This window comes from Rhea pennata, chromosome 5 (assembly GCF_028389875.1).
Source record: "Rhea pennata isolate bPtePen1 chromosome 5, bPtePen1.pri, whole genome shotgun sequence".
NCBI classification, from domain to species: Eukaryota; Metazoa; Chordata; class Aves; order Rheiformes; family Rheidae; genus Rhea; species Rhea pennata.
Window position 1 is genome coordinate 13,805,009 of NC_084667.1, and position 24,914 is coordinate 13,829,922.

At 36.6% G+C, this 24,914-nt stretch overlaps 1 protein-coding gene across 6 annotated transcripts in view; it reads left to right on the forward strand.

The window, feature by feature from the left end:
* PCNX1 (pecanex 1) overlaps positions 1 to 24,914 on the forward strand; it is a 93,325-nt gene that overhangs the window by 58,848 nt on the left and 9,563 nt on the right. For 5 of the 6 annotated variants that reach the window (XM_062578087.1, XM_062578090.1, XM_062578089.1 and 2 more), the window contains 17 exons: positions 1,477 to 1,582; positions 4,155 to 4,247; positions 5,766 to 5,916; positions 8,167 to 8,308; positions 9,672 to 9,849; positions 10,234 to 10,342; positions 10,924 to 11,053; positions 12,075 to 12,133; positions 12,863 to 13,078; positions 13,545 to 13,798; positions 14,756 to 14,986; positions 16,347 to 16,447; positions 17,670 to 17,820; positions 19,964 to 20,194; positions 20,578 to 20,852; positions 22,493 to 22,734; positions 23,790 to 24,226. In XM_062578087.1, the coding sequence (XP_062434071.1) occupies positions 1,477 to 1,582; positions 4,155 to 4,247; positions 5,766 to 5,916; positions 8,167 to 8,308; positions 9,672 to 9,849; positions 10,234 to 10,342; positions 10,924 to 11,053; positions 12,075 to 12,133; positions 12,863 to 13,078; positions 13,545 to 13,798; positions 14,756 to 14,986; positions 16,347 to 16,447; positions 17,670 to 17,820; positions 19,964 to 20,194; positions 20,578 to 20,852; positions 22,493 to 22,734; positions 23,790 to 24,226 (3,106 nt within the window). The remainder of the gene's footprint in view (positions 1 to 1,476; positions 1,583 to 4,154; positions 4,248 to 5,765; positions 5,917 to 8,166; positions 8,309 to 9,671; positions 9,850 to 10,233; positions 10,343 to 10,923; positions 11,054 to 12,074; positions 12,134 to 12,862; positions 13,079 to 13,544; positions 13,799 to 14,755; positions 14,987 to 16,346; positions 16,448 to 17,669; positions 17,821 to 19,963; positions 20,195 to 20,577; positions 20,853 to 22,492; positions 22,735 to 23,789; positions 24,227 to 24,914) is intronic. The other variant, XM_062578092.1, reaches the window with a different exon arrangement.

Below are 24,914 nucleotides of genomic sequence, written 5' to 3' on the forward strand. Positions count from 1 at the left end.
GGTTTACCCATTCTGTAGCTAAAAATCTGCTGAAAGCACTAGTGTAAGCTGAATCTCTTAAACACATTCAGAATGTGTTTGCTCATTTTTGTTATTGCGATCCTATTTTGAATGTATGCTCAAAGCACTAATTCAGATAGACTCATTTTGCATCTAAGATCAGTTTATTTAGGTGATTGGAGCTCTCATCTAGCATGAGGAAACAGGTATTCACATCCATCTTCCTTCTGAGAGCACTGATCTGATGAGTAATTCTGATTCAGTTTATTTGTGTAAAACAAAATACTTCCAATAGAAGAAACACCTCCTACAGAATCGCCAATCATGGCTCAGTTGCATATCTGGGTTAGGCAGAGTTTGAACTTGAATTTAAATTTAGCTGCAGTGCTGGGTAAACTTGATAAGCAATGGTCTGTTAGATAGCCTGAGGCCTCTCCTGTGAACAGAAAAATCAATGATTGCTATCCAAGTGTCACATGCAGAATGGGAACTCGTATCTTTGGCTAAGTTAGGCAACTAAACTTTTTCCTGTTAATTCTGGTTAGTTTAGGTGAACTTCATACTCTGCTGGTACGAAATCCTTTTCCTTAGCTGTCTTTTTTTTGAGCACTATATCATGGATGCTTGTCTGGCTTGTGGATTCCACTAGTCAGCAGGATGCATTAGAGTCGAGCATTGCAATACTGTGATTCCCCCCTTGAAGCTGTAGGGCTTGATTCTGTAGTCAGTTTTCTGACTATAAAATGTGTGTGTGTGTACACACATAGTATATGTATACATATGTATATATGTATGTGTATATTCAAAAAATACACACATAAGTATGTATATAAAAAAAATTTCTGTACCACGTGGGGTATTATAGGAAAAAATGCATGGAGGGATTTTGAGGTGTTTGTACGTGGCTGGCAGTGCTGCATATAATTTTCTAAAAGCCTAGGAGTAAGTTCTTGAGTTCTAGCACTAGTAAGATCTGCTAAGAAATCAGTAGTTAGGTCAGCATGGCCCATTCATGAATTAACTCTGGCAGCACATATTTTTTTTTTTTTTTTTGAAGTGTGAATTAAATCGAGGAATTCGTGTTTCTCTGACTTATGTGTTGACAAATAGACCCCTTTTGAGTTAAGTTTTTATTATTTATGCAGTAAGGCTTTGTATTTTATGACTGCCGTCTCTGCACCCATTTGAAAATTCAGCATTTGCAGTTACCCCTGTTGATTCTGAAGAAACTGCTGTTAGAATAAGATCTGTCTACTTACTAAGTTCTCTCTCTAATGATAGTCATTCTGTGCAACCAGAGAACAGATTCTGTTATAAAGTTAAGATCTTGTTTTTATAAATTGGCTGAGCCCTATGAAAGTACTATTCTGCCAGAATTGCTTTTTCTTATTATAAAACTTAATCTTTTAACTTCTTGTTACTTTTCTAAAATCACACAAAGCATGCTTTTCAGTGGTTTTTTTTGTCTTTTTTAAGCTCTTTAGTGCAATCAAAATTTTTTCCTAATTCTGAAGACAAAAACCCTGAGGATCCTCTGTCTGAAGTGAAAGATCCTTTACCTGAAAAGCTTAGAAATTCTGTGGTAAGTAGATTTTTCCCCCCCCTTTCAATCTAAGTATTTGCTATGTATTGGTACTGTCTCAGTCTAGATGTTACTTACATTTCACAGTTCACAACAATTTAATAATTACCATGGTGTTGATTAGAGCAGGACAGCAATGAGCACATAGATATTAAAGTCTCAGATGCTTTAAGAGTTCTAAGTGCACTGTATATTCCTTTCTCAGGTAACTCACAACGCTTAAGAATATTTACTTGAAAACAAATGCTTGGTTATCTGTATTAAGGGAAAGAAAGCCATTTTATATTGTGGGGAGAAAGGGCCCATCCTTTTTGGTATGGAAGGGAAAGATTATGCTATTCCATGTTAAGGAAGAAAAACAGTAAAGGTGGTCTGCTCAGCTCTTTGCCTAGGGAAGTGCATTCCAGTTGGTTAAGTTCTCATCATAATATACCTATGTTGCTATGTAACCTGCACTACTGCTGGGCTGAGCATTTGAAAGACAAATGACAATTATATGCTCCCTTTAACAGGCAGCAGCTATGCATCCAGAGTGAGAAATTTTATTTGGTCAATCTCATGCTCTAGGAAAATGTGCCTCTAACTGTTCCTTTTTGTTGTTTGTCACAAAGTTAAAACTTGGTGTAAACTGAAACCTTACCATGCTGTATACAATGAAACTTCAGATCTTCTGAAAATTTTGTATTTGTCATTTGTTGCTAAATGCTGTCCATGAAAACGATAGTTCTTTTAAATCTGTAGTTAAACACACATACTATGCTAAAAAATATCATCATAATACAATTTAAGTTCTATTATTTAAATAGAGACATGTGAGAAAGTGAGCATTTCCCTGAGTTACACTCGAAGATTCTTTGGGGATTGTCTTTTAGTTCATGTCAATAATGTAAGTGATGGTTGATTTTGTGTGCAAGTTCAAGTTGGAATGATTAATGATGGTAAGACCGTATTAACTCAGTATTTCTAGTAATTGTGAGCAAAAGCTTCATGTGCCCTGTTCCAGAAGGGGAAAATAAAAATGGTGAAAATATTACCGGGCAAATATAACATACTCCATTACTCCATTTACTTTATCTTATAATTTGAATTCTTGGTGCAAATTCACTCTAAATAGTTATGAAAATAGTAATATTTAGACATTATTCTTTTTCACCTAGTAAATCAGCAAGTGTAACACATCAGAAACATATTAAGTTTAGCTTACACAAGAGGAGGTTGAGCACTTAATCTTTTTAGGGCCTGGCTCTAGGAGAATAACTGCATAGATAGATTTCTTCTAGTATAGCATTCCTTAGTCTAGCAGATATAAACATGGCAATGTGCAGTGCATGGAAAGCGCGGGTAGATACTTAAACCAGATAAACTGAAGTCGTCTTAACACTGATGGTGTTAACACAACTTATCTTTCCTCCCTAGAATGGGAGATACTGGCACTATTTATATTCTTAATGTAGAGCTGTGGCTAGGGGGTGGGAGAGAGAGACCAAAGGGGCTTGAACCTCTTATTTAGCTTTCTATCCCCCATCCTGTTTGAGAAGAAAGAAATCTGAGAAATATAATGTATTCTTTCTTTCTTTTTCTAATATCAAGTCTTTTTGTCTCTCTAAAAATAAGCTATATCTCAACAAGTTAAGAGCTTGAAGAAATAATTGTTTTGTGTAATTATATGGCCACTATTAGGATAGCTAATCCAGTAATGCCTTTCTGATCTGGGAATACTAATACTGTATTTACACTGAGGAAATAGATCTAAACTTGGAAGGCTATTGAACTCAAATGGCTCTAAGTCTGTTTCGCCCCCTTGTGACAGTCTGGCGTTAAGTATTTTGTAACTTGCCCATTTCTTGAAAAAACAAACAAAAACCTCCCCAAAACTTGTGCATGTGTCTCTTCTTGAGCCGTAACAGAAAATTCAAACTCATTCCGCTTTCTCAACCCTAAGCTCCCCTCCAGGTTCAAGGTTGCTAATCCTTAGTTCTAAAGCTTCCCTTTCCCTTCCTGCAAAGGAGGGGGGAGATCAGAGATGGAGAGCAAGCCTGGTTTTTCTACCTGACAGTTAGCTTTGTCAGGCAGCTGTCGTCCAAGGCCCTTTCTGATCTCGTGTTTCTAAACAAATCTTTGATTGTAACTGGGAGAACTGGTTAGCCTTTTTGGCTCTTTTTTTTCAGTGCTATTAGATAGGATCCTAATACCCCTTCACAGTCCAGAATGAGAGAGAGAATGTACTGGGTATGTTTTTCATATACCCCTTCGGGTAGGTATCTTTTCAGTTGACTCATTTGGACTGATGTTCTTGGCCATAGGACTTACCATGTGTTTGGTAATAGTACAGATTTTTCCTTTGTAGCTTAAAAATAGAGGATTGAGGAATGAGATTCTCAAAAGCGTGTAGGTTTCTCTCCTGCCAAAGTGGAATGTGGTATTTCCAGTAACTTGGGTGGAAGTTGCTAATGCTGGCATCATTTGAAAATTCTCTAATTCGTTTGGATGTTACTGGGGTGGAACTTTAAGACTTAGAAGACAACCAGGGTGAGTGTTTTCTAAAGATTTTTTTATTATTATTATTTCCCAGAGTGAACGGTTGCAGTCTGACCTGATTGTGTGTGTTGTCATTGGTGTACTCTATTTCGCAATTCATGTCAGTACAGTATTTACAGTTCTACAGGTAAGGTATTACATCATGCTGTTTGTTTTTTATATCCAAATCTAATGCTATAACACATATTTCAGTATGTTATAACACATATTTAGGTAATGCTCTAGGTAGCTTGACTAGTTCTAGAATATATCTTTAAATGTAGTGTGACCAGTGTCTATGAGAAGATCTTAATGCTTTGGTTTTATGTGCCCCAAACCCATTCTCTACCTTCACTTTCCTACTTTCTTTTTAGCTTCTGGACTTTTTTCAGCTAACTTAGAAGGGCATTTTGTGACAGAGACTATTTCATCTATGTTAAATAGTGTTAGGATCATTCTGGGCTGAGGAAAGATGAAACTGGTTTGGCGTTTTTGTTTGTGGGGATTTGAGGGGGGAATTGTTTTTTCTACTTGATAATGACCTGAAACTAGACCTATGCTTGGATATATCTAAATAAAGCTATTTCTCAAGAGTTATAGCTGCTCAATTTTTTTTCTAGTATTCTTCAAATGGAGTCACTAGCTTGCTTAAACAGCATTATTTCAGGCAAATGAAAGATGGTTTTTGGCTTCATTGGTTGTTGGGTGTGCTGCCCGCCCCAATTTGGAAGGGTTTAACCATCCTGCAGCTGCCTACGGTTAAATTATGAAACTCATTTTACGAAGTACATTTAGATTGTGTCAAATATTAAAGTTCTCAGATGAAGAGTCTTACTTGAGCAGATGTGCTAGATTTTTCTGTGGGAAGTATCTGTTCTGTTGTGTGGATGGACTTCAGCACTCCCTCTGGATGTTGTTCTCTGCAGTGCTTGAGAAACTTGGCTGTATGCTTTTCACCAGTTATATAGCTGGGTAGGCTTGGGCTTCCAAGAATTTCAGAATTGAGAGTTTGTAACAAAGTAATGCAATCCTGACTTTGCTGTGCTGTGTCTAAATCTTTTAAAACAATTACATATAGAAAGTGTTGCTGTAAAATTCAGTCTTTATACTGTGCAAATATACTAATTTTCTGATATTTGGGAGAGGATTTGGTCCTAGAAGGCTGCTTATTTGACTCCTCTTCAAGAGAACACAAGAATAATTTCTTTTTCATTATGCTTTTACCTCGTCCTTCTTTCCAGAAGATGAAAATGTAAATCAGGTTTGGCCCTTAGAGCATAATAACTTTATAATTTAAGAAATAAAACGCAGATGGGTCAGAAGCAACTGACTGTGAAATAACACTGGCAGGGTATTTTTCCTCTAAGATACTTCTAAACTTGGTGAAAATATGTTAGAAATGGACAGGTAATTCTCTTGGGGAGCATTTCTTGTTGTTTGACACTCTTAAAGTTGACAGTATAGTTTCTTGTGAAGAATTACAGTCTCAACTTGTACAGGAACAGCTGCATAGATGCTGGAAAAAAGTATTACTAGAATAAAAAAAAGAGCAGCTATAACTCTTGAGAAATGTCTTTATTTAGATATATCCAAGCAAAAAACTATTAGCTAATTATCTTGTTTATAAAATACAAACCTTAATGTGTTCAATTCTTCTTTTGTTTAGCCTATTTTAAGTTACGTTCTCTATGCATTGGTGGGTACAGTAGGCTTTGTGACCCATTATGTTCTGCCTCAACTCCGAAAGCAACTTCCTTGGCATTGTTTTTCTCATCCCTTGCTGAAAACCAAGGAATACTATCAGTTTGAAGTCCGAAGTAAGTACTATTAATGAGTACTTAATAGTAAGTACTATTAATTTTTTTAACTTGTAGTTATTGCTGACTAACTATCAATATTTTTTTGTTCTTTGCTTTATCATCATTGCTGAAGTATTTCGTGATAACCAGTTTTGTAACTTATTAGTTTTAGTTCCTTGTGCTTTGATTCCATGATGTTTTATGTATCTATTAACTAATGATGATAATATCGTAGATATACTAACGTTAATCGCCAAGCAGTTCCATTGAAGATTTCTCAGAATGTAATGATTGTGACAATGATTGCCTTGGTAATTTTTGGTATAGTTGCAGTGCTTTTTTTTCACTAGATATTTCTTCAAGTTGGTTTTCAAATGTTGTAGAGGATTAGAAACGGTGAATGCAGTTGAAGCTTTCAACTTGGCATAGATTTGATTCTTACTAGTATTGTTGACATGTTTAGCAGACATGTGGTGCCCCAAAAATCTAAGTGAATAACTCCATTTCATTAATCATTCTTCTAATGAAATTTGTTTTTGAAGAATTTATGTACTGAAAAATTCAAGCAGATCAAAGGTTGGTGAATACTGATGTTTTTACATGCAATAGTGTCCCTTGTGTTAAGATCTTAAGGGCCCTGCTAGGGGAAGAAACAGACTAAGGGATCAGTCTCACTAATTGATATGTATGGATAGACACTTTCACCTTGTATTAAAGTCTACATCTTCATGAAATCTTTCCCTGGCAGCTGTAGAATATATAAACATCCTGCTGATCAATTTGCCAACACCGATAAATATTGTAGAGGTAGACTGAAGTGTCTCCCTACTGGAGCTTTTTCTTTTTTTTGATGTTGTTTTTTTTTTTTTCTTGAGAGCAAATTGAACAAATTTCTATCAAGAAAGACTTAAATATAACTGAAGTTATTTTTTTTCTTTCAGTTAGTTTTCAAGGGAAGACAATGGCAAAAACTTGTGTGGGATTCTGTTTCATCTCTAATCCCTGCTTTAACTGTTAACAGTTGTTGTAGTACTGTTAACAGTACTACAAAAATATATCATTGAACAGTGCAATTTTGCATGAAATAACTGATTTGCAAGAGGCCAGGTTTGCCTTACTAAACATGTCAAGGATTAGCCAATTCTAATATTTCTATAACCAGGAATTACAAGATAATAGAGTAGTAGTGCAGAGAAAGTTGAAGTACACAAGCATTTTACTACATTCAAAAACATGGAATTTTCAGAACAGATTCTTAACCTCCATCTTTGTACCAGCTATGCAGTGTGGTCTTTTCACCAGTGTCCAAGTTGCATTTTTCTGTGATTGGTGTACAGATGAATAAATATGAATACTAATCGTAATACCATGCTAAGCTCCCCTTGGAGGGGAAAAGGTGAAAAGTGCACTTGCATGATTAGACTTTCAATGTACAAAAGTAGAAAAGCTACAGTATTAGCTCCCTTTGATTCCTGACTTCAGGTTAGCCATATTTGATAGTGTGTTCATTTTAATGAACTTACACAAGATGAAAGAAGAAATGTCTGACACAGGTTCTTTCATCCTGTATTTGTACTGCTTTGTAAGATTATCTCTGCCCCCTCCACCATTATTTTCATTTGCATTAATTTGAAACATAGCAGCCCTGTTTAGCTTTTCTGTGTGTGTGTGTATGTTTTTTTTCTTTGGCAGTTGTAAAAATTCAGAAGTTTTTAGCTTTCAGAAGTTTGTGTTGTGGAAAAAGAATGTTCCTCTAGATTGTGGAGGGGTGAACCAGAAATGTTTTAATTTAAATATCATTGGAAGACATCCTTTCACACCAACTAAAATGCGTAATGTGAAATAATTTGATTGGTTTCGATGTTGATGTCAATGTATTGTTACTTTCCACGAGCAGAAAGTGTGTAGCTAGCAAAATGATGCTATGGTGTAGTAAATTTTGTGCAGATGCTTATCAGTGGAAGTCCTCTGCTGTGCTTTGGGAATAATACCTCAGAATGATCATCATCTATCTACTGCAGTTAGATGAGAATATAGATGTCCCCTAATTCAGTGTTTGGTTTCATGACTGGAACTTTTGAAGGGAGTGAGATGTTAATGCTGTGATATATAGAAATGTCGAACTTGTTAAATACTTCTGTAGGCAAGCTGATAGAGGTACGTGGGCTTTTTAATCACAAATATCTCAGACCAAGGATCTGTATTGTTAGCAGTCTCCTGAGTTTAATTTGATACTACAATCTCTTATTTTTTAATGTGTCTTGATAGATGCTGCACATGTTATGTGGTTTGAGAAACTTCATATTTGGCTCCTTTTTGTAGAGAAGAATGTTATTTACCCACTGATAGTCCTCAATGAGCTTAGCAGCAGCGCTAAGAATATTGCTAGTCCAAAGAAACTGGATACAGAGTAAGTAGAAAAGGTTATCAAGTAATCTGAGTATGTCCAATATGCTGTAAAATGGAATAGTGTGTTCTAGTCTGTGAGAAGACAGTTAATGCTATTTGCATGAAACTAAGACAAGAAATAAATAACACTTTCCTTTATTTGCAGACTCTTACTGAACTAAATCAGCTTTCTGGCTTAAAATGAGTGGAGTACTTCAGGGTTAGATTAGGAATCCTTACAAAAAATCTTTGGAGCCCTAGCATATACTGTAAAGATCAAAAGTTGCAGAATTATCTAGTAGTATGAGATCAGAATTTCTTGTTCGATCTTCGGAGTCTATAATACGATTATTCAGTCTGCAAAGTTAAGATAGCTACAGTACACTCTGTCAGGTGTAAAGCTAAGATTTGTGACATTCCCTCACTGATGATATGCTAGCTTGCAGCCCCTCTGCTGCTTTCTGCTCTTACCAAGGAATTCCTCAGGCCTTCCAATTTCTTCATCAGTATAACTTGTGTCCAGACAGAATTGCATGCTGCTTCTTACACTGAGCCTTGACTATAATTCCAAAGTAGTGTATCTGATTGTTTCAGTAAGTGTGAATCCAATAATAGGCCCTGCAGTTTATCCCTCCAAGAACAGTGACTAGGTGGCCTTTTTCGATTTGAAGTTCTAATGATTTAAAACAGAAGTATTGCAGGAAGAAATAAATCTGAAAAGAGTGTGATATATGTTTAGCTGTTCTTTCAAAGTTTAGTAATCCCTGAATCTAGTAATTTTTTGCTTTAGACTTACTGTTCTTGTCACTCTGGAGGGAGTTTGGGAGGAATATCACCATTACATTATTTGAACTGTTTTATATAACCCTTCAATCTGTTACTAGCTCAGAAAAAAGAATACCATCCAATAGTATTACAATAGTAAGTTTGTCATTAAACTCAATATTAGCTGGAGCAATATAGTCATGCAGGAAATGTTGATAATCCACTATTTAGAAACATCCTCTCACTGAGTAATATAGATCATTTTTAGCATTTTTGCGTCTTGATATTCATAACCTGAATTAAAGATAGGATCTTTTTATTCAGAATATGGGGATGATTTCACCTTTAATGTTTTAGGGAGACTGGTTTTTTATAAATAATACTAATGCTTTGAACATTGTTTTGGACTACTGATTGGTCTTGGCACTACTGATTGAAAGACTCTGATAGTAACCTTAAAATCTGAAGTCATCTTTAAGGTGGGGAGAAGAGAAAAACCCTAAATCCAAACCTTGAGATTTTAAGAAGTTGGCGTCACAACAACAACAGTTTATGTGGTCTTTAACAACCCTTTCAAATAGCAGATAAATAACTTTTTTTTGTATGAATTTCTTGCACAGGTTGGGTGCTTTAATGATCACAATAGCTGGCTTGAAGTTACTCCGTTCATCATTCAGTAGCCCAACGTGCCAGTACGTCACTGTTGTTTTCACAGTGCTTTTCTTTACTTTTGATTACAAAAGTTTTAGTGAGACCATGCTGCTAGATCTCTTCTTCATGTCCATACTCTTCAGCAAGGTAACTAACTCTTTCTATTTCTGGGTGTTTCAGGTCATCCAAAAGGGAAAACAGTCTGAAGTCCTAATCTTTCAAGTCATCAGTCCTATCAGCACTTTAATACATATGCTGTAAAACAACTGAGAATTCTCCTTCCCAAAGCACTTGTGATGTTTGCTTGAGGAAAGAATATGTGACCTTCTAAAAATCTGACGAGTTTCTGTTAGTAGAACAATAAAGTACATAACATGTTAGTAGTAGTTTAGTTTTTAAATCTAAAGACTTCTGGCAGACCTGAAAGAATTCTAGGAGGATCAGGAAGCCCTTCAGGGTATTTGTTGCACTGCAAAGCAAGTTAATTTTTAGCCAAATCACTAAATACTTTTCCTTCTTTCTCTTCTGTAGCTTTGGGAACTGTTTTATAAATTGAAATTTGTATATACCTACATTGCTCCCTGGCAGATCACCTGGGGTTCTGCTTTCCATGCTTTTGCCCAGCCCTTTGCTGTGCCGCGTATCCTTTGAAAATGCAGATTTAGTTTGTTCGTGTGTATTTATCATTTCTGAGTATTGCATTATAATGGCTTATGGATCATAGGCTGTAGTGTATGAGCATGCTTGTCCAGTGAGTATTCACGAAAAACTGTGTATACTTGTGACCGCACTGAGAATTATACCATAGTAGGAATAGAATTATAACCCAGAATCACAGAAAGGAGTTGTTTCACTGCAAAAATGACATAGCTTTTCTTCTGACAGTCATTCCCTTTTTCAAGAGTCACCAACTCTGGTTGTTGGTTTCTGAGTTCGCATTGCATTTTTAGCTCATGGGTAGACTGTTCTGAGTTGTATTGAATTAATATTCTTTGCAGAAGAACTTCCAGAAAAGCAATTAGCACCATGTCTAGTGCCAAGCTCTTTCCCCCTAATTTCTGAATTTAAAAACAACAAAGAAAAAATCAGTTATTGCTGGAGATGCAGTAAAGATACTTGGTAAGGTACACGGTTGTTCTTAGTTAGTGCCACTGTCTACTTAATGTACTATTAAATAAGCTTGAAAAAGTAGTTGCTTTCCTTAACCCTGTTATCCTACAGATTCTGCAATGTTGTTTGTCCAAGCAGCTGTGTCAGCTTTCTTTTCCACTCCATTGAATCCTTTTCTGGGAAGTGCAATATTCATCACTTCATATGCCAGACCTGTCAAATTCTGGGAAAGAGACTACAAGTAGGTGACATAAAGCCTTTAAAGATCTGTGAGGCTGGAAGGGTGGGAGGATGTAATAACATAGCTATGGCTAAATGTGTGTTTATCTCCAAGTGCTTTTTTTTTTTTTTTTTTTTTTTTTTTTTTTTTTTTCCTGAAGAAATGAGTTTATAGCTCTGAGTTTCAAAAAAACTTGTTTAATACTGACAGTATTTACCTTTCTTTAATTGCTATTTATAGAAGTGTAGTGTCTTGGTTATATTCTTTTTTACACATCAAAATTGTGGGGGTTTTAAATGAATTTTTAATTAGAAGGTGAGTTTTAGATACAAAAGCTGCTTTTGGGGGGGTTTTCAGAACCCTGACTTATCTTTGTTTGTTGCTCATCTTACAAATAAAACTGGTTGTCCTTAATGCTAGCACCAAAACTCAATTTGAAGTCATTCAAGTAGATCTCTTGATCAAGAAGCTATCAACAATAAAAGCTTCTTCATGTCAGATTGTACCTCCCCTAATTTTATACCTCCAGTGTTAATGGAGTATCAGACCAGTGGAACACTAGACAAACAGCGTAGGGCAAGATGAGCACAGTAGAACAGTGTAAGTACTGTTTTCAGAATACAGGGTAAAGAAGGCTTGTATTTTGAGCCAAGAAAACTATTTCCTGAAAATTGCCCTTTACTCAACAGGAATATTAGCTGTGCTGATTAAATGCTTCTAAAGTGAAGTTGTCGTATCTAAAGCTTTATGATATCTACCTAAGAGAATACATGCATTTTATGATATCGCATCTGAAACTAAAGTTTTCTATGACAACCTATTGTGGGCAAGTTTTTGTTAGATATTGGATCATAATGCTATTACCAGAAAGCACTTGCACAACTCAGAATAGCAAATTAGCATGTAAAAACTATAAAAAAACAACTTTACACACTATTTCAAGGGAAATACTTTTTTGATTTTTGTTTTGTTAATAATTTCTTCCCTTAAATTTTATTACAGTATGAAATTTTATGTTAAGAACACTTTATTCTATTTTCAGCACAAAGCGTGTGGATCATTCAAATACAAGATTGGCTTCCCAGCTTGACAGAAATCCAGGTAGCTTTCCTAGTTTTTGTCTGAAACTGTTCTAAAGAAATAGGAGGAATGAGGATTTTTAAATAGGGTATGTGATCAGTTTGCTTTCTGGCCGTTTTCCTCCTCTTCTCAGGTCATTTTCTTCCCCTACCCTCCATCCCTTGTCTGCTGCTGCTTTCTCCCCATCATCTCTTCTGCTTCGTTCTTTAAACTGTCATATGATCTTATCTCTTCCCACCACCTTGTGTATCTGTCTGCTTTATTTTCCCTTCCTTCCTTGATAATCAAAGTATACATAAAACTATTTTGCATTATATTCTTTCCAAGTAGTTAAAAAGCCAAACATTATTTGAAGATATCTTAGTGGTATCCTTAGTGATAAAACCAGTACAACAAGTCATTACTGGATTACTTCTGTGCTCATTTACTTTTGCATGTTGTTACATGGAATAGATTGTTGGGAGATACATGAGTGAAACTAAAGGAATAACTTGATAAAAGGAAGAGTGAGTCAGTAAGAGGGAGAAGAATAGTCAAAGTATTAAACTTGACCTAGTATTTATTCAGAATTGTTGTCTCTAAAAACAGATGGGACCTTGAAACAAAATTGTTGCTGAGAAAATTCAGGACTAAATGTGAAGCGGTAGCTTTCACTGACACTCAAGCTTGAGTTTTTTTTTTTTGTTTTGTTTTTTGTTTTTTTTTTTTCCTGCAGAGTCAGATGGTAACTCAAATTCAATCTTCCTGCAGGTTCAGATGATAACAACCTGAATTCAATTTTCTATGAACATTTAACCCGTTCCCTTCAGCACAGCTTATGTGGAGACTTGTTGCTGGGTCGGTGGGGAAACTATAGTACTGGGGACTGCTTCATTCTAGCCTCTGACTACCTCAATGCACTCGTACACCTTATAGAGATAGGAAATGGCTTGGTCACCTTTCAGCTGCGGGGGCTTGAATTCAGAGGTGAGTACGCTACACTTTTAACTGTCTTGCAGAGTGAACTTCTGTTCTGGAAACTGAAGTTACTTTCAATTCCATCTGTAAATCATTTGCTTTGGAAATGGGTTACAGAGCCTCTGTATACCCCCTTATTTGTGAGGAAAATTAGCTTTTTCTTGCAGAATTCATGCTAAGTCTGTCTTCCCAGTTGAGTGCAACATGGCTGCCCTAATTGTTGCTTACCTTCCCCAAATTATTATAGGTGATTCTACAGTGGTAAATTAGGCTATACATTTATTTAATGTATATTAATAAATTAATATTAATTTATTTAATTAAATAGTGAATTACTGTTAATTGACAAGTAATTCATGTGCTGTTCACAGAATTGCAGTTTGAGACTTGCGTGATTCTAAACGTGTAAATGAGTCATCTTAAGTCCATCATATAAAAAAAAGTTGAAGAGTTTATTTTCTCTGTTTCTCTAAAGGAACTTACTGCCAGCAACGAGAAGTAGAGGCCATCACTGAAGGTGTAGAGGAAGATGAAGGTTTTTGTTGCTGTGAACCGGGCCACCTTCCTCATATGCTTTCCTTTAATGCTGCCTTTGGTCAGCGTTGGCTGGCTTGGGAAGTTCTTGTGACAAAGTATGTTCTGGAGGGTTATAGTATTACTGACAACAGTGCAGCATCCATGCTTCAAGTCTTTGATCTGCGAAAAATTCTCACCACTTACTATGTAAAGGTATGATTCTGATTAATACAGATGTTGGGGGAAGTAAGCCGGATTAGAGCTAGGAAGTGTTTAAACTTCCAGTGTCTCTTCATCAGAAGATCAGTGTGGTGCAAATTGAAGACATGAACAGTTTCATCAAAGGACAAAGTTGGAGCTGATAGGTAATTGATATTCTAGTGTATGAGCAGGGAAAGGCTTGTGTAGTCTAGAACAAAGAGAAGACACTGTTTCCAGCTGAAACTGGAGTAGAAACTCAGAAGGCTATTACCCAAACGTAAAATCTGGTGAAGTAAATAAAAAGATACATTTATCTCAAACAGGAACAGATTAGAAAGCTGAGCTGTTTTGTTGTTAAAAAGCTGGCCAAACCCATATTTGTTTAAAAATCCTGAAATTGTTACAGGACTCTGCAGGCCTCAGATCTCCTCAGCTAATCAGTTTGCATACTATTTCGTGTGTCTCACAAGCTCACACTCTCTCTGAAAGATGTGAAAACTTCAGGTTGAAGTACTTGCCAGATACTTATACACACATATACATGTGGCTTTTTTCCTCCAAACACACCCAGGCTTTAAACTTTCCCATCTGTTAATTTACCTTAGAAAACTAAATTTTAATTTCAGAAATGTACTGTGTCCATGTTCAGTAGGTAAAAATTCCCATTTATTTGACTTCTCCTCCCCACCAGCTACAGTGAGAATGCTGTGCCATCCTTCTTTCTTTTTGCCTAGTCCCTTAGCACATGCTTTAGAACTCTCGACACTTCTAAATTTTTAGAAAATGTATGTGTTTGTAAACTTGTGTTTTCTGAGCACTCAAATTCATTCCATCTGTAAACTAAACAAACACTTCTGTGTAATACTTGGGCTTTTATGGGTAAGGAGCGAGAGTGAGTTGAAAGAACTGAAATTGTTAACACTTTTATTGCAGTATGGTCTCATGTATTTTTTACTACTACTGTTTCAGGGAATCATCTATTATGTCACAACATCCCCCAAGCTAGAGGAATGGTTAGCTAATGAGACCATGCAGGAAGGACTGCGGTTATGTACGGACCGCAATTACGTTGACGTAGACCCAACATTTAATCCCAATATTGATGAGGATTATGATCACCGTCTGGCAGGGATCTCAAGAGAGAGTTTCTGTGTGATTTATCTGAACTGGATAGAGTATTGCTGCTCTCGAAGAGAAAAGGTAGGTGTAAACATGCAAGGAAAGCTATTCACTGTTCTAGGATGGTCTTATGTGTTTTTGTTATTTGACTTGCAGAGTTCTTTAGTATTCCCTTTAAAATAACTTTTAATCAAAAATCAGTGTGTAGTTCACTAAGTTTGATTTTCTTTTTCTCCTCTTCCATTTAAGTAACTAGTATAGTAGTATACGATGTAACCTGTTTAATAGTGCATTTTCACTTACAGCTCTCACGAATCAATTGAATCTTAATCAGACATTTATCTACATAGAGAAGGATATATTTATGTTTAGATACTTGTTTTTATAACTTGACAGTAGTCATACAAAAAGCTGTCTCCAGCTCACGTAAAACAGACTGTGTGTTACTTAGTCATCATACTGTGCCTCTCCTTTGGATTGCTGGAACTGCTGGCATGTGATAGTGATCATTCCATACCCAACCCTTTTCCTCTGTAGATCCTTCTGCCTTTTAAATAGGGTTATGAGAATGTTTTAGAGTGCTGCTTGACTTCTTGCTGCTTACCAAAAATCATATGTGACACAGTGCGGCTTTTTGAGAATGAACAAGAATTGACTGAGTTTAAAAGGAAAGGGATAAAATTTGATTTCTTGCATTTAATGAAGGATCTGAGTTCAGAATGAAGATTTACTTTGGAGTGAGAAGATTAGTCAATTTTAAAGGGTATAAGATTTTAAAGCTTTCTGCAGTCAAATGACAAACAACAGCCAAAGATAATCATTTCACTCAAAGTGACTGTCTTGTGAAATACTTTGTGTAAGTAGTGAAAATCGAATTTAATCACTTGGATACTCAATCTGTTATCTAGGGCATAATGTACCTTTACCTCTTAGGGCTTTAGTTGAGTGATTTTCCACTAAGTAAAGCTTTAATCTACAGAAGTTTACAGTTAACTCAGTTATACACTCCTAACTATGAAGTGAGAATCCATTTTATTTGTTAGAAGTATTTTCATCTTAAAACATAGTAATTTTGCTAAAAAAAAAATATTTGCATACAAGATGCACAGTATGCATAAAGAAAGCTTATGCATCTGAACAGCTTACAACTTATTTCAAATATAGCTTGATGCATCTTTCTTTGCATGTATGTAGAACGTACAGTTTTACATTTTAAAAATAATTGCTAATGCATGTCTGAGCGGAAATACTTGGTGGGGCAGGTACACGAGCACACTTAAATTTGTATACCTTTTGTGTATGTTGGGGTTGTTGTCTTTTTACTCCTTCTGGCAAAACATTTTTTCTTCTGTAGTGATATATGTGTATATCTTTAAACTCTGTTCACCTGACTATTATTCCCTTCTCCCCTTTCCCCCTTTTTTTCTTTTGTTATTACAAGCCACTGGATTCAAGTAAAGACTCATCCTTGGTGACACTGTGTTATGGACTGTGTGTCCTGGGGCGGAGAGCTTTGGGGACAGCTTCCCATCATATGTCTAGGTAATAAAATGTTATTGTATGCTCCCTTTCTCCAGAATCCCTATGAGCACCTAGGTTAAGTAATGAATGAGTACCTCTTTTTTTAAATGAAAAAATTCTGTCTTTCCTTAAACTAGACAGGTATGCTGCATAACCTGTTTTCATTATAAGAACCAGTGAAACTTCACATAAGGAACAGCAAATGAGGGAGAACTTGAATTCAAGTATTTTGTGTTGAACTAAAGGAAAATGAGAATTCTGGTGTGATTGAGCATCAATGATAATTGAAAAACTAGGTGGATTGAGTTCAGAAATAAGCTTCACTCCTTGCTCTAAGTAGGTGCCCTATGTAAATAGGGAGAAAGAGGATGGCTTGTTAAAATGAAAACATGTCCTGGTGGGAGTTAGGACCATTGTGTTAAGCTTCACAACTTCGCTGGCTCTTTGGCGACAGTCTGGCTTACTAAAGTCAGCTGAGGCTGTTAGCCTGCAAGACAGAGGTTCCCACATAAAGCAAATATCCTAATGTGGCTGTATGCTTCAGGAAGTTGAAGGTGGTGATTTACAAGCAATAAAAAGTGATATAATCAGATGTGGAAGCTACTGGTCAGCTGGATGCCAGCTGCAAAAACTGTTTTACTTCACTTCTTTCAGGGAAACTAATTTCTCTAAATGCCAGCAGATTGACTCATGAAAATTTTGCAGGTATACAAACAAAAGCAAGCAAAGTATATTTGAAGCTCACTAAAAACATTAGCTTAGTAAAAGGAGTTGATGACACTGATAATGGGAAAGTTGTCAGGATTTTCATTCTGTGGTACAACATCCACAGCGGAAGCTAAATTTCCTTGTTAACTTTTCCACTGTGGTGCTATAGTCCCTGAAAAATCTTTTATTCAGTAGTCTCAAAATCAGGCATTTCTCATAGAGTTCCTGCTTACTTAAGTCCATGTAAATACATTATCTACTGCATATAAAATGTAGTCATCAGATGTTTAGTGTACTTAACCATTTAGTGTCTTGGCTTTGTTGCACATGTGCTTGCTTGTATGTTCTTTCTTCTCCTGCTCTCCTTCTGTAAATTGCCTTTATAGAGAAAAATTGTGTGCCTTTCTCTACAGCTCAGTGTTTGTGTAAATCTAGAATTTTCTGCTGTTGTCACAGATGATAAATAATTGTGGAAGTGTTTGTGCATTTGTGTTAATGTCTGGGGTGTGGGATTTCTTTTTTTTTTCTTTAACAGTAATCTGGAATCGTTCTTGTATGGCCTGCATGCCTTATTTAAGGGCGACTTCCGTATATCCTCAATTAGAGATGAGTGGATCTTTGCTGACATGGAATTGCTAAGGAAAGTGGTGGTTCCTGGAATACGCATGTCACTTAAACTACATCAGGTGAGACCTTTGACCAGCCACCAATGGCCAATTCTTGTCTTGTCTTTTGTTCTTTGTCTTGAAAGATTAAATGCTGGTCAAACATGCAGTTCTTTGTTTGTCTTGGATGAATCCCACCTGCTCCCAAGATGTCTAAACAGAGACTTATAGGTAGAAGTAATGCTATATTGAACAAAGTGGCATAATTGAAAAGATCAGTCCAGCTTTTGGCCACATGTTCTTCAGGTCTGGAAGAGAAGCTGCCAATTTCAAATTAAAATGTGAAATAAAAATAATTCCTCAAATTTTAGTGAAATGTATCAGACTGTTTCTGAAAAAAAAAGGTAGTTGGTACTTACAAAGTAGAAGGGAGTAGGAATATGAAGACAACAGCAGTCGTATGGGAGTTAGTTGTGAGGGGGAAAAACACAGAGGGAAGAAATTTAGAGCTTGTGGATCGCTGTGGCTGAGGGGGTAGGACAGACTGTAGTATGTTTAAAAACCTTTCTTCCCCAACATGCTGCCTGGTCTACAGGTGTCAAATACCTTTCCTTTTTTAAAATAGGTCTAACTACAATCTTAAGTTGGAGCCATTTGCATTTTACTTCTATTTTATATCTGAAGAAGGTCTTGTGTGTTCAAAACCCTGTCTGATTTTTCCAACCATACTAATTGCCTAATAAAAGACACCCAGCAAGCCTTATATTGCCTATGCTGTCATACCTTACCACTGAGATGTCTGATTCAAACTTCAAGGAAGATGATATACTTGTAAAAAGAGGAAGAAAACAAAAAGGAAAAAGGCATGCAACAGAGATGGACAACCAAAAAAATAAATGAAGGAATGGCCAAAAATAATGCCTGTCTCATGTCTTGCCCTGTATTCTATTCTGTTATCGTATTCTATTACTGCTCATCTGCAGGGTTATGTAGAGGAAAAGGGAATGCACTTCAGAGTAAACTTTCAAGCCCTGGGCATAATGTCAAGCAGCAGAAGTTATGTCAAGTCCTGTTTCATATTCTTCTAGAAATGATTCCTTATAGTCTTTCTAATACTCTTCCTCTTCCTTTCTCTCCTTATGTTTGTAGTTGGCTTAAAAGGGCATCATAGCATTCAAAGCTGCACAGCTCTCCCCAGTTGTCCAGTGGAGTTTTTTATTGTTGTTAAGATACTTCAAAGAAATAAACACTTGAGCGTGACTCATTTATCCCATCAGTAAGGTTTCTATTGAGAATGAGAAGCTTGCAATTCAAAAAGCTGAAACTGGGGTTGGTCTTTGTAATGCAGTTAAAATGAAGATGAACAAGCTCAAATTCTGTCCAGGAAGTCTTTTTACTAAATGCAACAAGAACAAGGAACTGTGTAGTGAGTGATAAGCACCCTGTGAGGAAAAAGTGTTAGTACTCCAAAAGACCAAATTGTTTGAAAATCATAACTACATAAACCTTAGTTGTCTTAAGTAATTTAAATCACATTCCATCCTTCACTACAGAGTCTGGATGTCCCCTTAAATTAACAATGGCTGAATCAGCTCATGCACTTAATACGAAGAATTCCTTTAATTTATCAGAATGCATATAAATGTTAGGAGTATAGAACTGGAAGTTTAGCTATATCAGAAGGTTCTGTGACTAGATACAAAATAAGCAAGTTCAATTTAGTATTCATACTCTAACACAACTTAATTTGCTATTTGAGTATCTGATGCTGTGACAGCCTGTCACCAAGTATTAATCTGCATTTTTAATAGAAAATAGGAACTTTATTATATGAAAAAGTATAGGAGGGAAGTCCCAGTGAATAGTAATGCTTTACATAGTATGTTGCAGTTGGAGGCTTGTGAGTAATCAAAGAAGCTAAAACCAGAATGCTTCTACAGGCAGTGTGAACAGATATATTATAAAATTAGTGTAAAACTCCACCAGAAATTTATTCCTTTTTAAGTTAAAAAGGAAATGCATCCAAGCAACAAGAATGGATCTCTTGAGTAAGTCGTCACCCTTTACTGTGGCTTGTTTTTAGTAGGTGTTTACTATTTTTGATGTCTAATTTTGTGCAAAGTGATGAGCTCCTCATGTATTTGAGCTGCAAGGTGTTTACTTCCTGTATACAGTTAATATCTGAAATGCTACCCATCTTTTTTACCTTTATTCTTGGAAACAGGATCATTTCACTTCTCCAGATGAATATGATGATCCTTCTGTCCTCTATGAAGCCATAACAACCCATGAACAAAACTTAGTTATAGCACATGAAGGGGACCCTGCTTGGCGGAGTGCTGTTCTTTCCAATTCTCCCTCTCTTCTTGCTCTGCGTCATGTAATGGATGATGGCACCAATGAATATAAGATCATCATGCTGAACAAACGCTATCTCAGTTTCAGGGTCATTAAGGTGAGGTTTACGGGTATATTCTACAACATGATGGTATGTTGTAGTATATTGTAATAATTATAACAAAGCACTATTTTTGACTCAAGCAGTTACCTTTTTGTTACTACTCTTATTACTGAGGCTTCTGCTTTTCGTGTAGTGGAAGTATTTTATCAGAAAACTAGATCCTACCTTCAAGTATTTTCCCCCCACCTCCCCAAACACTCTTCTTAGATTTGCTTTACTTTCATTGTTGTAACCTGTGTCCTTTCAGAGCAGTGAGCATGAATGGTTGTAGGTCTGCAGTACAGAGGCCTGTTTATAGCAAAGCAGTCTTCACGTACTCTTGTTGATTCAGTTTCTGACACAGCCTTTCTTCTTGGTTTGTCCCTTATCTTTTGTAGGTGAATAAGGAGTGTGTGCGTGGCCTGTGGGCAGGACAACAGCAGGAGCTCGTCTTTCTGCGTAATCGTAATCCTGAAAGAGGAAGTATCCAAAATGCAAAACAAGCATTGAGGAACATGATCAACTCTTCTTGCGACCAGCCAATTGGATACCCAATCTATGTATCACCTTTGACTACTTCTTATTCAGACAGTCACGAACAGCTTAGGGAGATTCTTGGTGGAGCTATCAGTTTAGGAAATATCAGGAACTTCATAGTGTCTACCTGGCACAGGTGAGCAGTGGAGATGAGATCGCATTAGTGTATGGTTATGCTTTGTACTTCATTAGTCTCATGCATGCTAGCAGAGCAATATGTGTAATATTCAGTCACATACTTATGCCTTGACTCTTTATTTCAAGCACATCTGTAGCATATGGCAACTTTTGTGGCACAGGAGTGAATCCTCAAGGCATATAAATAATAAGTTGTAATTCTCTCATCTAGACTTTGTCCTCTGCTTTTTCTGAACTGTCATTTACAGTTGGTGACTTACGTTCTAATGTCAGGTCTGCTAATGAGAGATGATGCAATTTCTGTGTTAATTTTCAGTACCTCCATTTTTCCTCTCTTTTCTTATCTGTAACATCAGCCTTACAGTATCAGGACTATTCATTGGGGATCCAATCTGGTAAACATTTAGCATGCAAGTGCCAACACTGATATTGTTAGGATATGCTTGTGCATAGTTACTTGAACTTTTATTGTTCAGAATTGCGTAAGTGCTTGTAAATGCCCTGTATGTCAGAGACAAAAAGTAACTGTAGTGATCGTGATATATTCTCCCTCCATACAACCCTTCAGTAACCCAGTATAAACTCTTTTTCTGCTGTGTTTTACAGCCCCTGAGAACTTTTACTTCTTTTGTGGCCCCTTATGACTTTGACCCTGAAAGCATCAGAGTTGTGTGGCACATACTCATATTTATACCTAAACATCTACAGGATAACAGGATATTGAAACAGAACATGCTGCTTCCCCCTAAAACATGCTGTATTTAGTACAGTCTGTGGTGTGTATGTCTCCTATCACCATCCACTTGTAAGACGTGGATAGAGTAATAGGTATTAAACACAACAGTGTTTGGATGTGAGCTGGGTATGCTTCCTAGTTCTCATTCCTAGGGGCAAATAAAACTGGGAAGGATTGCTCAGTGTATTTGAATGGGATCAAAGGAAAAGAAAAATAACAGGAATTGAAAGGAGGAATGTGCTGTGTTTATGTCCATTTGAAATTTGTTTATGCAAACAATATAGTGAAATGCCTCTGTATGCTTATATACTCCGTAAACTGTTGGCTAACCTGCCAAATGAATACTCAAGTTTCATATGAGAATTTGTGATTCAAAGAACTGCAGCATATAATACGTGCTTCAAAAAGCTAAAGGTAACAAGAAAGCAAACATGTATTTTAAAAAATGCCAGCATTCTTTCTGTGCTCCTCTGAATTAGACCATTATAAGACCAGCTCTATGGGTGGTATCATAAGGAGAGTAAAAACTTTATTAATACTGCTACCGAATAACCAGCATATTCATCCAACATTTTGTATGTAGAGTTTTAACACTTGATTGTGCTTTAGAGGGGGCTTAATTTTCAAAAAAGGTATTTGTGTATGAAGACTTGGCATGTCATAAATAACTATTACTTGAATAGCTATCACGAAGAAAATGGTGGTCTCCCAGAATGCAACTTCTAAATTGACAGAGCATGTTCTTAGAAAACAAAATCTAGTTTTACCTGATTTTAGGGATTGTTACGGATTGTGCTGAGTGCGCCTTTTGCTTGTTGTCGTAAGGCATTTAAGAATCGTCATAAGGAATCCTGATGTTCAGGAGGCCTGATTATATTTTGTCAATTGCCTTATGTTTTCAGACTAAGGAAAGGTTGTGGAGCTGGCTGCAATAGTGGTGGAAATATTGAAGATTCAGATGCTGGAGGTGGGGCTTCTTGCACAAGTAACAATGCAACTATCAATGAGTCGCAGAGCAGCATGTCGCAAGGAGGAGGGAATGCAACTACAGGGCAGGGACCTGGAGCAGTACAGCACCCTCCTGTCACAACTCATCCCACAACTCATTCTGCAACTCATCCTCCAACTCACCCCTCAACTCTGGGTAAAGTTAAAGTAAAAGTAACAATTTTATGCAAGTACAATCCTATAGCCAGAACTAGCCTTTCAGCTGTAGGCCTAGATCACAAGAAAAAAAGTAACAGTAATACAGTAATAAATCCAGCTGCTGGATATATATCTCAAACTACAGTGCTGCTCTGTGCAATGACAGGTTCCCAAACAGAGATTAGAGCACTAGGGCTCTGATGATGTTAGCAAAATAGATTAAGTAACTTTTTACAACACCTTTTTTACATGACTGACCTTTTGACTTCTGCTGTCATTTTTGTGTGTGAACACTAAACTTGCCATTTCTTGTAAATATCTTTATTTCTTGTTTATACTTTGAAATGGATTGTCTGCTTTTATGGTATTTTTAGCTGAATCCTATCCAAGACTGTAGTTAGTGAGGTGTTAAGCAGCATGGCTGAGCAAATATCCTTTCCCAAATGTTGCCTTTGCTCACAAAGGGTATAAATGTATGTAGTTGAATGTACTGAAAATCTTTTTTTTTTTTTTTTTTTAAGTGGCCCTTAGCTATGGAGAGATATTCAGTATACAGATGCTTAGTATAGGAAGGGTACTGACAGTAAGTAATGTTTGTAAAAGTTTTTCTTTTTGCTTCCTATTTTCAAGTCCATTAAGTAGATTTTCTGACTCGATCTTTGAATGTGCAGTCAAGCATATTAAGAAAGAATATTTAGTGTTTTGAAACATGGACACTTGCACCAGTTGTAACATTTTCAGTATGGGAAATCTAAGTAGTCATGTTAGAAGACAGATTGTTCATATGGTAAAAGCAAGGCTGAAGCATTTTTTAAGCCATTTGTATTGTTGGCATTGTAGATAGAATAACAGTTTCTAAGATATGATGAATTGAACAGACTCGGATGCTCTGCTGTATAAAGTGCAACAGATTTCTGTGGTACTACTGTTTCAGCTGTTTTGGATAGATCAATTAATTTTGTATCTACATGCTAAAACATTTGTGTGTAGAAAATCTAATATATGTGGGAGGCTTTTTTCAAACTCGCCTGATTCTGTATCTTTTATTTTTAGGCACAAGTCACAGCTCTCACTCTGTGCAGTCAAGCCTTGTCAGACATTCCCCTGCCCGTGCCTCAGTAGCTAGCCATTCATCTTATTGCTACGGCAGTCGTCATTCATCTCTTCGCACATCCACAACAGGCTTTGTGCCTTGTCGGCGCTCTTCCACCAGTCAGATATCCCTTCGTAACCTCCCATCATCCATCCAGTCCCGCCTATCCATGGTGAACCAAATGGAACCTACAGGCCAGACTGGGGGCAGCGTGCAGCATGGCCTACCTTCTTCTAGCAGCTCCAGCCAAAGCATCCCAGCCTGTAAACAGCATGCCCTTGTGGGCTTTCTAGGGACAGAAGGAGGGAATAATGCAACTGAAGGTCAGTCAGGTGGTAATGCAAGCCCTGCAAATCAATCGCAAGCCAAAAAGGATGAAGTTATTTACAGAATCCAGGTGAATAGTCCAGAAGAACAAGTTAACTTATGGTTCCTTAGCCATATGCTTTTGTTAGCATTATCTTTATCTTGTAGCAGTTACTGCTTTCAAATACATAAACAGTCTGGAATGCCTCAGCATACAACTATTGTGCAGTTGTTTGGAAAACTGATGTAAGCATAAACATTTCTGGACAAGCAGCCTTCCTGCGTGCTGAGACATGCCTGCTTACATTTCTTTCATGTATTTTCTGTAGTGTAGGTTTGGGAATGTCAGCTGAACTGTTTTACACTTCAGCTGTTTTGCTTGTACTGTCTATTTTTCTTCATGAGTACGTGTAAAGCTGAACAGCTTCATTTGCAGTGTTGAAAGCAAGTATCTTTTTTTCCTTCTAAACTGAATACACTTTCCACAGAAGTAAGTATAAAATGTATGTTTACTCTTTGATTATTCTTACAAGCCTGGGTCACTGAGCAGCTGACAATACTTAATTGAGCTAATTAAGCAGCCTAACAAGTTTTGTGGAAATCAAGAAGTTCATATTCTTGCCTATGTAGCTTTCAATAGGCCCACATACATGTCTATAGTAGCGTATTAGTGGGAAACATCAAGAAGTAATTAATAGGATAGATCATAGTGAATTTGATTTCATTGCAGGCATCACCTCATCTTAGAAGAAACCAGATCTTAATCACAGTTAACAAAG